General features: G+C 39.4%; 1 protein-coding gene across 1 annotated transcript in view; it reads right to left on the bottom strand.

Moving 5' to 3' along the window:
* Nucleotides 1-546: 546 nt before the first annotated feature.
* The window catches only part of RARS1 (arginyl-tRNA synthetase 1), a 28,663-nt gene continuing 15,592 nt past the window's right edge, over nt 547-13,617 (bottom strand). Inside the window, exons 10-15 of the mRNA XM_052643220.1 lie at nt 11,842-12,020; nt 11,353-11,462; nt 7,178-7,283; nt 1,954-2,126; nt 1,569-1,816; nt 547-753 (exon numbers count right to left, since the gene is read on the bottom strand). Of these exons, the coding sequence (XP_052499180.1) occupies nt 644-753; nt 1,569-1,816; nt 1,954-2,126; nt 7,178-7,283; nt 11,353-11,462; nt 11,842-12,020 (926 nt within the window). The 3' untranslated portion in view covers nt 547-643. The remainder of the gene's footprint in view (nt 754-1,568; nt 1,817-1,953; nt 2,127-7,177; nt 7,284-11,352; nt 11,463-11,841; nt 12,021-13,617) is intronic.

Here is a 13,617-nt window from a genome sequence, read left to right as displayed (position 1 = left end):
AGTCCCTTTTCATTTTTCAAAAATTTCATTCTAAACACTGATGTAATTCTTTCTCAGACTGTATAATTTAAATTTGGCCTCTCTCCAAGTTCCTTTTTCTGTCTGCTCAAATCTGCTGTTGGACCCCTCTAGCAAATCTTTAATTTCAGTTATATTTTTCACCTCTAGAACTTCTACTTGGCTTCTTTGTAACTGTCTTCTTATTGCTATTCTCTATTTGGTTAGATATTTATTCCCAAGGTATCCTTTATGCTGTATAGGGCTCTATACAGACCAGTTTGTAAATGGTAGCTATGGTCATAATTCATTAAGATCATATCTTCGGCTCCTTTGAGCGTGGAGACCCTTGGAAGCAGCACAGTGCAGTAACATTCATGTATATTAAGCATTTGTTTCTCCAGAATAAATGGCAGTGAAAGTTGTGTTCTTGGGGACTACATTAGGGCTCAATAAATGGGATTCCTTATCTAATTAAAGTTAGTGAAAGTACTTTTCAGAAGTTTAGTTGTGAGAGACAACCACAAGTTCTATAGATAGTTGATAAATTGCTTTTACTTGTTTTTGTATCCACATGATTGTAAAAAAGCAAACAATGCTAATGGCCGCTTTGGTGAAAACACACAGTGTTCAAACCTTGGGAGGATTACATTCTTTGGACAGGTTTTATTCCCAGAATATCAAACCCCTTAGCCATGACAGCAGCAACTGCTTCACACAGCAGCATACGCCACATGTTCACCTTCAGGACTTCTCCTGAGAATACAGAGAAGGAGAGTAATTACTTTATCTACAAATCACTGTTAAAAAATCTATGCTATTTCTGGACTTTATGGAGAAGTAAATAGCCTAACTCAGATGCTTTGGGGGCTTTAACTAGAATCATCTTTACCTAAACTGTAGAGAGAGAATCTAAGAAATAAAGGTGTTCTGTTCAAGAAATCTATTTTTAACTGATAAAAGATACAGAGCCTGCACTACTAGACTGTAATTTTATCTTTTTCTTTTCTTTAAATTCTGTTCTAGGCTTCATGGTCTGAATGAACTTTAAACACAATAATGATTTTTTTTTTCCTAATGAAATTTTAAGTTCTTAAGCATGACTCTCAGAAATGCCTACTTGCTGTATTATTAATCATTAGTTCAGTCTATTTCATTAACTATAGTGTAACACGATAGGGCAAAAAGCCTAAAAGAGGTTATTATTTTTTTCCTCCAAGGGCAGTTTTCATTATCAAGAACCCAAAGACTCACTCTCTGACTATCAGTCACATTGCTTTTGTTGGAAATGTCCTATTCCTAGTGACCTTCCAATTGTTTCTTTGGAGTTTTATGGTTCCATCCCATGTGGCTGAGGGTGGGGAAATGAGTCTGTTTAAGAATTCCATTTATGCTTGTATTAGAGCCAGTGCAATTCTGTCTGTGGTATATGATATGGATTACTGTGTAACTAGCGGGAAATTGGGTGTGGGGGGTTTCCATAAATAAACTGAAAATTACCCACATCTAACTCAAATGAATGCCTCTGTTGGTGCCCAATCCCCAATAGGAAGACTGGATGAGCCACTTACCACTCTGCCGATCTTTCTCCACACAATAGCAGCTATCATAGAATTCTGTGAAAGTAGTTGCCAGCTCATAGATATAATCACACAGAGTATGGAGAAGCAAGTCATCTAGAATCTTCTGCAGAACCTCAGGGAACCGCAAAATGCACCGGCCTAGTTTCCATTCCTTCTCATGGTCCAAAATGATTTTGGTCTCACAAGCGGCTTTCCGGAGCATCTCTTCATCAATATTGGCCAGACGTGCAATCGACCTGAAAAATCAGGTAACAGCCATCATCCCCCTTTGTTAAGTATATTCTTCTCCATTGAAAACATGTAATAAGGAATGACTGATCCCAACTAGAAATCATCATTTGACTCAAAATAAAAAATGCTGCACCCCAATTACCTGATTCTAGTGAAGGCATACAACAAGTAAGCCGCTGTATTTCCTCTGTCATCCAGCATTTTGTCAAAGGAGAAGATATAGTCATTCAGCCGGTTATGGGAAAGATCAGCATATTTGATACAGCCATAAGCAACAGATGTCTGAGCAGCCTTCAATTCCTCTGTGGTTAAGACCTTTTGGAAAAACAAAAAATACTTCAGAAGTTACCAATCCTTGTTTTGTTCCACCATCTCATAGACAAAAGATGGTGGTAAGGAGCATCTAGGGCTTCCCAGGTGGCGCTGTTAGTTAAGAACCTGCCTACCAACGCAGGAGATACAATAGACGCAGGTTCGCCCCCTGGGTCAGGAAGATCCCCTGGAGAAGGGACTGACTACCCAGTCCAGGATTCTTGCCTGGAGAATCCCATGGACAGAGGAGCCTGGTGGGCTACAGTCCACGGGGCTGCACAGAGCTGGACACGACTGAGCACAGCACACCCAGCACAAGGAGCATCTAACGGTCTTTAATCAGTGAACTGCAATGAACATCAACACTGAGGTAGGAAAACAGGCCAATCTACAGGGAAGGGAATAAGGAAAATAAAACTCATCGGCTCTGCATAACAGAGAATGCTTCCATGAGAAACCTGAGTTATAAATTATGAAGTGTCAGCTTGAATACTTTTTTCCCAGTGTATTCAGTAGATATGAAATGAAAGCACCATTTATTAGTTTTTATCTGCTTCATTTCATAGAATATTTAGATGTAGGTTATAGGAAACAAAATTAGGGTCAGGTACTGTGTGGATTACAATAAACTGTGGAAAATTCTGAAAGAGATGGGAATACCAGACCACCTAACCTGCCTCTTGAGAAACCTGTATGCAGGTCAGGAAGCAATAGTTAGAACTGGACATGGAACAAGAGACTGGTTCCAAATAGGAAAAGGACTACGTCAAGGCTGTATATTGTCACCCTGCTTATTTAACTTATATGCAGAGTACATCATGAGAAACGCTGGACTGGAAGAAACACAAGCTGGAATCAAGATTCCCGGGAGAAATATCAATAACCTCAGATATGCAGATGACACCACCCTTATGGCAGAAAGTGAAGAGGAACTAAAAAGCCTCTTGATGAAAGTGAAAGAGACTGAAAAAGTTGGCTTAAAGCTCAACATTCAGAAAACGAAGATCATGGCATCTGGTCCCATCACTTCATGGGAAATAGATGGGGAAACAGTGGAAACAGTGTCAGACTTTATTTTTTTGGGCTCCAAAATCACTGCAGATGGTGACTGCAGACATGAAATTAAAAGACGCTTACTCCTTGGAAGGAAAGTTATGACCAACCTAGATAGCATATTCAAAAGCAGAGACATTACTTTGCTGACTAAGGCCCGTCTAGTCAAGGCTATGGTTTTTCCAGTAGTCATGTATGGATGTGAGAGTTGGACTGTGAAGAAGGCTGAGTGCCAAAGAATTGATGCCTTTGAACTGTGGTGTTGGAGAAGACTCTCGAGAGTCCCTTGGACTGCAAGCGGATCCAACCAGTCCATTCTGAAGGAGATCAGCCCTGGGATTTCTTTGGAAGGAATGATGCTAAAGCTGGAACTCCAGTACTTTGGCCACCTCATCCGAAGAGTTGACTCACTGGAAAAGACTCTGATGCTGGGAGGGATCGGGGGCAGGAGGAGAAGGGGACGACCGAGGATGAGATGGCTGGATGGCATCACGGACTCAATGGACGTGAGTCTGAGTGAACTCCGGGAGACGGTGATGGACAGGGAGGTCTGGCGTGCTGCAATTCATGGGGTCGCAAAGAGTTGGACACGACTGAGCAACTGAACTGAACTGAACTGAATTAACTGGAATAAAAACAGGCTGTCAAGAACTGGAAAAGAACTAACACTGTCTTGGTAGATTTGGTCATGTTCTGAAGCATTATTAGGTCAAGTAAGTAGGTGAGGATTCCAGTCTGGACATGATGCAGCAGCCTGAAGCAGACTAACCCCTTCCACCAGAATCGACTACTTACAAGCTGAATAGATTATATGAAGCAACTGTTTGAAGTCTCCAGAGAGCATCAACACAAGGACATCATTAAGACAACTAGCTGTGTGCTGTCAGCCAGAAAACTTAACTAGGAAGATGACATTATCTAGAACTCTTACAACTTTTCACCCACCACGTCAGATGAAATGACTTAAAACCAAGGAGTTGAGGCAGGGGGAGGGGGAACAAGACAATACAAACAACAGAAACACAGCAGCTTTAAAGACTGCAACTGGAGCTTCCCTGGTGGTTCAGTGGCTAAGAATCTGCCTGCTAATGCAGGGGACACGAGTTGGATCCCTGGTCCGGGAAGATCCCACAGGCTGCGCAGCAACTCCTGAAGCCCACGCTCCCTAGAGCCTATGCTCCATTACAAGAGAAACCATAGCAATGAGAAGCCCACGCACCACAATGAAGAACCAACACAGCCAAAAATAAAATTAATGATACCGCTTTTAAAAGTCTGGAATCGTTTAAAGAATACTTATTAATTACAAAGAGGAAAAACAGTAACTTTACAATGGAGAAAACTGATATTATCACCGTAACAAAAGTGATCAAAATTCATGTTAACAATCATGAGACATATCAACATCGGGTGCCTCCTGAAATAATGACATGAGAAGGAAACTTATCTTTCTAAGGCTGTATAACTTGAATTTAATTATGAAGATATACTAGATGAACCCAGCTGCAGGACAGTCCACAGAAAACCTGACAAAAAGTGTCAAGATGATGAAAGAGAAAGAAAAAGCAAGGAACTGCCCAGATTAAAAAAGATTATGGAGACATGAAGACTAAATGCAACATGTGATCCTGGACTAGAAAAAGACCAATGGCAAAATCTGACTACGGTCTGCATATTAGTGAACTGTACTGTAGCAGTGTTAATTTCCTGGTTTTGAAATCACACTACATCTATAGGATGTTAACATTTGGGGAGGCTGACATGGGAGTACTTTGTACTATTTTATAATTTTTTATATCTGAAATTATTTCAAAATGGAAAACTATGATTAAAGTATTTAGAATATCCAAAATAAAGCATATAGAGGAGAAAAGTGAAAAAAAAAATGTGAAAAACACTCTGGGACACAGTCACAAGTTCTAACATAATATATGTACTTAGATTCTACAACAGAATGGGGCAAAGATGCAATGTTTGAAGAGATATGACTGAGAATTTTCCTAAACTGATGAGAAACCCAACCCTCAGAAAACTCAGCAACTCCAAGCAAGATAAATACAAAGGAAAGAAGGAAATACTACTTCCCTCTCCAAACCACACCTAGGCAATTAGAAACTGCAAGGAGGAATAAAGTCCACAGCAAAGTGTAAATATGTGGGTAAATATAAAGGGATGGTCTAAAACAAACACTACACAAAAGACTTGAACATATTCAGAAAAGACCCCGATGACCAATAAGCAACAGTTAACGTAGTTACTCATTAAAGAAATGCAAATTTTAACCCATGAGATGCTAATACATATTCACCAGAAAAGCTATTCAAATAAGACTCACAAAATCAGTTATGTGGAAAGATACAGGGCAACTGGAACAACTGTACTAGTGATGGGAATATATAACATTTGTAACCTCTCCTTGGCAATTTCCTAGATATACATCCAAGAGAAAAGTGCATGTACCCAAAAAGTGGCTTGAACAGTAATGCTGAAATTATTAATGCTTCTTATTCGTAACAGTCAACAAACAGAAACAACCCTAATGTCCTTCTGTTGAAGAAACACATTACTACTATTATCTAGCAGTAAAAAGAAATGAACTACTGATATACCTGGAAAACAGCACATACTTTATGCTTTCATTTAAAGTCCTCAAATAAACAAAAATGACCTATGGTGACAGGAAACTCTCTGGGGTGAAAGAGATATAACTTGATTGGTTGATGTTAGCATGGTCACGACTGAGCGACTTCACCTTCACTTTTCACTTTCATGCACTGGAGAAGGAAACAGCAACCCACTCCAGTGTTCTTGCCTGGAGAATCCCAGGGACGGCGGAGCCTGGTGGGCTGGCGTCTATGGGGTCGCACAGAGTCAGACACGACTGAAGCGACTTAGCAGCAGCAGCAGCATGTATATATGTGTGTGTAAAAATTCATCAAGCTTTACATTTTACTCTATGTAGATTAAAAAATAGTAGCTGAAATAGCCAAATAAAGAGTTAAAGCAGTTTTTGTTACTATGCAGACTAAACAAACTGATAAGTGACTAAATTTTCCACTTTTCATCTGATTGTGCCGCTTATACCTAGGCCAGGACTAAATGGCAAAACCATTCTGGAGATACCAACTGGGTATACTTGACAACCACCAACTGGAAACAGAATAAAAAACAATGTCATGTTTCACTTTGCGAACAATGGAAATGGAACAGGTGGGGAGAATGTTCCCTTAGAGAACCTGCCTTCATGCTCTCTGGATTATCAGTGATCTACCCAAACCAAACCAGAGTATGTCCTCAAAGAACCATTTTTTTTTTTTGCTCATTCATGTCTACATTTAATCCTATTCTGTGTCTCTTTCTATAATTTTACTCTTCTGTTTACAGTAGTTATGTTCATTCCATTTGACTGCTGGAATGTAAAAGACCTAAGATCCTTTGACTCAATCTCTGACCTCTATCTATTTCTATATAAAAAAAAATTTTTTTCCCCACTTTGATGCAGTTCATCCAAATTTCACACAAATCCAACCATAGTCCTTTCTAAGGGTGCTATGAAAGGCCATCATGTTGCCTACTCTGTGGGCTCAAGGGAAGCCTCGAGTGGTCAGTGTTTACTGCTAATGACGACTCTTCAAATGCTCCCAGAAAGGAGCTCAGCAGATGTACACTAATGTAGGCTATTCACTCAAACCGCCTCAGTCTTCAGTATTCTCCTGTCATTGGTTCAAAGCAGTGACAGGTGAACTGCCAAGAAGCAGCAGAGATTCTATGCCACATTAACAAAGGAAGAAAAGGCCATGGTCTTTTGTAATAGCTAAGAACTGTATCTTCACAATAAACACTCAGCAATTCATGAAACAAACTGCAATAAACCTGAGGTATAAGCCTGTCAGAAGTTGACTGACTGCTTATAAACCTTCCCAGTTCTCTCAATAAAAACAAAAATGAAAAACCACAACAAAATGCATGCTACACAATATACAAGTCAGTCTTTGGATTACCTTGTCTCTTTCTTTTTCCTTCAATTTGTCCATGGAGCGTTTTAGTCCTTCTTCCAGGAGGTCAATGAGGCGCACTGTTTCACCTGATCGCGTTTTAAACTTCTTCCTAATAAAATTTAAATGTCCTGATTAAACAGATTTTGAAGCAGACCTTGCAACTCAGACATCTTTGAAAGTTGAGGTTTGACACCACCTTATTCAGCTGATAACCAGGGCGGACGACAAAAGAAAGCAGACACTTCCAAATGTCACTCATCTGTCACCCTCAACCCCAAGCACTCTATGCTCTAGGCTCCTAATAGCATTCTCTACATATCCATTTTTAATACAGTCCCTAAAGGGAAGAAAGAAGGCATCTGTTAATTTGTTCATTTTCCTGAACACGAAGTTTGGGTCAGTTGTTCTGCCTTATTAATTAATAATACTTTTGCTTCTAGAATTGCTTGGGAGGAAATTCTTAACTGGAATCTCACTTGCATTTTACTAACTAGTAATTCCACCGTTTTAGCAGTAGCCAACCCTAAGAACATATTAAAATCAGCCTAAGAACTTTAAAACTGGATGTCAGGGCCCCACTCATACCCACTGAAATCAGAATCTTTGTGGATGGGGCAAAAGTACAGATAAGCACTGCCCTGGGCAACTGCACTATTAAAAAACATCTCATGAAAATTGAATTTTACCTATTAAATAAGTTTGCAAGATACTTAATCTTTTTTTTCTTTTAAATTAAAAACACTGTTCAATCCCAACAATGATACAAAGGAAGTATGCTTTTCTATCGAACACAAAGTCTGCCAAAGTGCCTGTGATACTTCCTGTTAAAGTTGTATGCTCAGAGTTGCCTTTAAAAGGGATCATCTTGCCCTTTATTACGGAATTAAATTCCTTTATTATTCCAAAACCACATGATTTCCCAGGCTTTCCTTATGTCATCGCCGCCCATCCTTGAGAGTTCAACAACTTCCAAATCTTCTGTGTGATGAAATGATACCCATCATAAAGCCTGGGCAAAATGCTAAGAAAGCCTTCCTTAATGTCTCCACTTGGCAAAATCTGGTCTTTTCTGTTACTCCCTACCTGTGCCTGCCTTGAATATTTATTTTTCACGTGTGTGGGTCTTCTCCTCTCACTAGTGGTTCTAATGAGAGGGACGCAGAGCTGAATATCAAAAAGAGCTTTCAAAAACAGATGCCTAATACCCACTGCAGACCTAGAAAGTCATTAGCTCTTCTGGGAGGGCCTGGCCTGTGTATTTTAACAGGTTCCAAAGGGAACTGCTCTGCTTTAGAGGACAGGCTTCTTCAGGAAAGAGGACGTGTTTTATGTTATCTTCATGTACACACTGTGCAGCGCCCAGCCAATGCCATGCACAGTGGGTGCTCAATACACAGGAAGTTGATCAAAATAATGATAAAATTATTTATTGTAAAAAGCCTTCACTAAAAAAATAGATGGCAGAATCTGAGCATTTTATTTTTTTTGGCCACACTCCACGGCACGCGTAACTTCCCTGACCAGGGACTGAACCCCACGCCCCTGTAGTGGGAGCTCGGAGTCTTAACCACTAGACCACCAGGGAGGTCTGAATTTGAGCATTTTAATATTAATGTTTAAGATATGGTAGGATGCCACTGGCTAGCTATCACTGATAGTTTTTCTTTTTTATGGTGTTGGACACTATAATTATATGAATGCAGATATCTAAAACAATACAACCAGGGTAGAAAGAATCAATATTGTGAAAATGACTATACTACCAAACGCAGTCTACAGATTCAATGCAACCCCTATCAAATTACCAATGACATTTTTCACAGAACTAGAACAAAAAATTCCACAATTCATATGGAAACACAAAAGACCCCGAATAGTCAAAGCAGTCTTGAGAAAGAAGAATGGAGCTGGAGGAATTAACCTTCCTGACTTCAGATTATACTACAAAGCTACAGTTATCAAGACAGTATGGTACTGGCACAAAAACAGAAATAAAGACCTATCGAACAAGACAGAAAGCCCAGAAATAAACCCATGCACCTATGGGTACCTTATTTTTGACAAAGGAGGCAAGAATATACAACGGAACAAAGATAGCCTCTTCAATAAATGGTGCTGGGAAAACTGGACAGCTACATGTAAAAGAATTAAATTAGAACACTTCCTAACACCACACACAAAGATATACTCAAAACGGATTAAAGAGCTAAATGTAAGACCAGAAACTATAAAACTCTTAGAGGAAAACAGGCAGAACACTCAATGACATAAACCAAAGCAAGATCCTCTATGACCCACCTACTAGAGTAATGGAAATAAAAACAAAAGTAAGTAAGTGGGACCTGATTAAACTTAAAAGCTTTTCACAGCAAAGGGAACTATAAGCAAGGTGAAAAAACAACCCTTAGAATGGAAGAAAACAACAGCAAATGAAACAACTGACAAAGGTTTAATTTCCAAAATATACAAGCAGCTCATACAACTCAATACCACAAAAACAAACAACCCAATCAAAACGTGGGAAAATGACCTAAACAGACACTTCTCCAAAGACGACATACAGATGGCTAACAAACACATGAAAAGATGCTCAACATCATTCATTATTAGAGAAATCAAAACTACAATGAGATATCACCTCACACCAGTCAGAATGGCCATCATCAAAAAGTCTACAAACAATAAATGCTGGAGAGGGTGTGGAGAAAAGTGAACGCTCTTACACTGTTGGTGGAAATGTAAATTTGATAGAGCCAGTATGGACGGTATGGAGATTCCTTTAAACAGTAGGAATAAAACCATCATATGACCCAGCAATCCCAGTCCTAGGCATATACCCTGGGGAAACCAAAACTGAAAAAGACACGTGTATCCCATTGCTCACTGCAGCACTGTTTACTATAGCTGGAACATGGAAGCAACCTAGATGTCCATCGACAGATAAATAGATGAAGTTGTGGTCCATATGCACAATGGAATACTACACAGCCATAAGAAGGAATGCCTTTGAGTCAGTTCTAAAGAGGTGGATAAACCTAGAACCTATATACAGAGTGAGGTAAGTCAGAAAGAGAAAGATAAACATCGTATTCTAACACATATATATGGAATCTAGGAAAATGGTACTGAAGAATTTCCTTACAGGGCAGCAATGGAGAAACAGACATAGAGACTAGGCTTGTGGACATGGGGAGAGGGTGAGATGTATGGGAAGAGTAACACAGCTGACAGGCATTTGCTGTATGGCTAAGAAAACTCAAATAGGGGCTTTCTATCAACCTAGAGGGGAGGGAGAAGGGAGGAAGTTCAACAGTGAGGGGATATATGTATACCTATGGCTGGTTCACGTTGAGGTTTGACAGAAAACAACAAAATTCTGTAAAGCAATCATCCTTCAATAAAAAAATAAATTATATAAAAACAAAACAAAAAAAAAAAAAAGAAAAGAAAAAATCCTCTAGCCATTACATGATAAACAAATGCTAACATATAACTACTGGTGATAAATATCAGACATAAAAAGTAAATGTGGTAATTTTCTTCCAATTGTAGGAATAATGATCTAAATGTCAAAAGAAAACAAAACAGGAAAATAAGACACTATAAAGCAATACTCAACTCATGCATCTGATTTTTAGCACTTTCTTAGGACCATGAATACCTTAAGGACCAGGTGTCTTCCAATCACAAAATAAGTGCAGCTATACAGAATTATGTTTGATCTAAGGTATTCTGTCTGCATGTAACCTTACATCTAAAATAAATACCCTGACATTTATTTCGGTAGGGGCTAGGCCTTTTATCTGCTTAGCCTGCCTTTTATATGCTTAGGACTTTTGCACATTGGCGTGTTAAGCATCTTGAGCTACTTCATGAAGCTTTTAGAAACATCACCCACTTTTATGTGATGGCAGAATTTAGGCCATGTCACCAAATCAAAAATGATGTGGTAATGAAATAACTAAGTGATCCTAAGACAATATTAAATGGAAGATGTAAAAATTTCTCAATTCTTCCTAAAAGGCTACACTCTCTGGCAGTGATAAGACACAGGTACAAAACAGCTTGGCTGCATACATACTACAGCATATATAGACTATGGTATCAAATGACATGGTCTCCATTAAAGAATTCTGGGGGTGGGTATGTTGTTACCACCTTCACATTTCCAGACTTACTTGTCTTCCCCCAGCACCACACCAAATCCAGCATGAGACACTCGAGTTACTTCAGGGTCATACCAACCAATCATTTGAGCAGCACCAAATATTGTCTGGAAGTGTAAGGACTATAAGGAAATAGAAAGAGAAAGTTACTTGCTAAGCTTTCTAATTTAAGAAATGACTTAAAGCTCTTCTATTTAGGAATAATGATTTGTAAAATTCAAATCACTCACTAACCTTTTAAGGCAAGTAAAGTTATAGAAGCTCTTCTTTATTCCTTATATATGAGAATAAGGGAACATCCTTCCTAGTTTACAGAGACAAGTGGGAAAACTGAGAAGTGTACAAGTTTGGCCAAATTCAAACCCTGCTCTCTCTCTCATATCACTTTTCTGAATTTCTGTCTTTGAGGAAAATTTACAGGGTTTTTGAGTGCCAAATGCTTCACCATACTGCCTTACCTCCAAACAGACAATGCAAGTTGATACAAATGTACAAACTTACCTGTCCATTGTCCACCACATAGATGATCATATCTGCTTTTTCCTCAAACAGTCTTTGTTTAATGGCAGCCAGGTCAGATGTATCATAGGTATAACCTCCATCCGATTTTACTATGGTTAATGGTACAGAACATCCCGGAACAAACACAATCTTTCTGCCATCATCCACTTGCACAAGTCCTAGAAGAAAAAAGAAAAAGAGGAAGCTGTGTCTGGGCACCCAGGCAGTGTTCCTGGTAGTTTCCCAAAGTAACACGACACCTGGCTCTCAAACTCTTCATAGAGCATTTGATTCTATGAGGAGTCGTCCACCTGCTCAGCAGACACAAAACATGGAAATCTGTGCTTTGCTTTCAAGCAGGAGCCATAGCTTCCTTTGGGAGAAAGATGCCATTTCTATCATTACCTCTTAAAATGTATTCATCCATTTACAGTTTTTGAGTTACAGCTACAACAGAGTTCAGGGCACAAACATGGCAGGATTCAGCACTGGAATGACTAGTAAAATGGAAAAATAAAATCATGTTCATACACTCATGATGAAAAAGGCAAAATTCTTGGATGCAAGAAGGGACAATAAGGAACATGATGGTAAAAACAGCCATATTTCAGAGTGTGCTGCTGCTAAGTCGCTTCAGTCGTGTCCAACTCTGTGCGACCCCATAGACGGCAGCCCACCAGGCTCCTCTGTCCCTGGAATTCTCCAGGCAAGAACACTGGAGTGGGTTGCCATTTCCTTCTCCAGTGCATGAAAGTGAAGTAGCTCAGTCATGTCTGACTCTTCACGACCCCATGGACTGTAGCCTACCGGGCCCCTCCATCCATGGGACTTTCCAGGCAAGAGTACTGGAGTGGGGTACCATATCCTTCTCCTCAGTGGGGCTACTATATGCTAAACACTATATTGCGTCTTAAATTCAACCTTCACAATAACTCTATGCAGTAAATACTATTACTATTGCCTTTTTCCTTTTTAAACATTTTAGAAAACTGATGCTTGGTAGGGTGAAGGCAGTATAAAATCCTGGTTAAAAACAAACTCCGAAGCCAGACTGCCCAGGCAGGTTTGAATCTTGACTTAGTAGTTATTAGCTATGTAACCTTGGGAAGTTACTAACTTCTTTGTGCTTTTCTTTCTTTAATGGACATTACTGTTCTTGTTATGAGTAAAAAATAATGTCATAATTAAAGGGTTTCTCACATTATGACAACTGGATTCTCATCTTCCCCTCACAGCAAGGAATACAGTTTCCCTCCAATATCCTAAACCATTTCTAAGGACCCCACGCTTGCTTTGCCTTGCTTTGTTGAATTCCTCCTTTCTGCTAGCATGACTAACATGGCCAGCTTCTTTTCTCACTATTAAAATTTTTTAACCTAAGTCTACAAATAACAAATGCTGGAAAGGGTGTAGAGAAAAGGGAACCTTCTTACACTATTGGTAGGAATATAAACAGGTGCAGCCATTACGGCAAATAGTATGGAGGTTCCCCAATAAACAAAAACTAGAGTTGCTGTATGATCCAGCAATCTCATTCCTGGGCATATATCTGGATAAAACTGTAATTCAAAAGGATGCACGCACCCCTGTCTTCACAGCAGCACTATTCATAATAGCCAAGACATGGAAACAACCTAAATATGCATGGACAGATGAGTGGATAAAGAAGACGTGGCATGAACATCCAACGGAACACTACTCAGCCATAAAAGAGTGACATGCCATTAACAGTAACACGGATAGACCTAAAGATTGTCATACTGAGTGAAGTCAGAC

This window comes from Budorcas taxicolor, chromosome 7 (assembly GCF_023091745.1).
Source record: "Budorcas taxicolor isolate Tak-1 chromosome 7, Takin1.1, whole genome shotgun sequence".
NCBI classification, from domain to species: domain Eukaryota; kingdom Metazoa; phylum Chordata; class Mammalia; order Artiodactyla; family Bovidae; genus Budorcas; species Budorcas taxicolor.
This window is presented reverse-complemented; position numbering and strand designations above follow the sequence as displayed.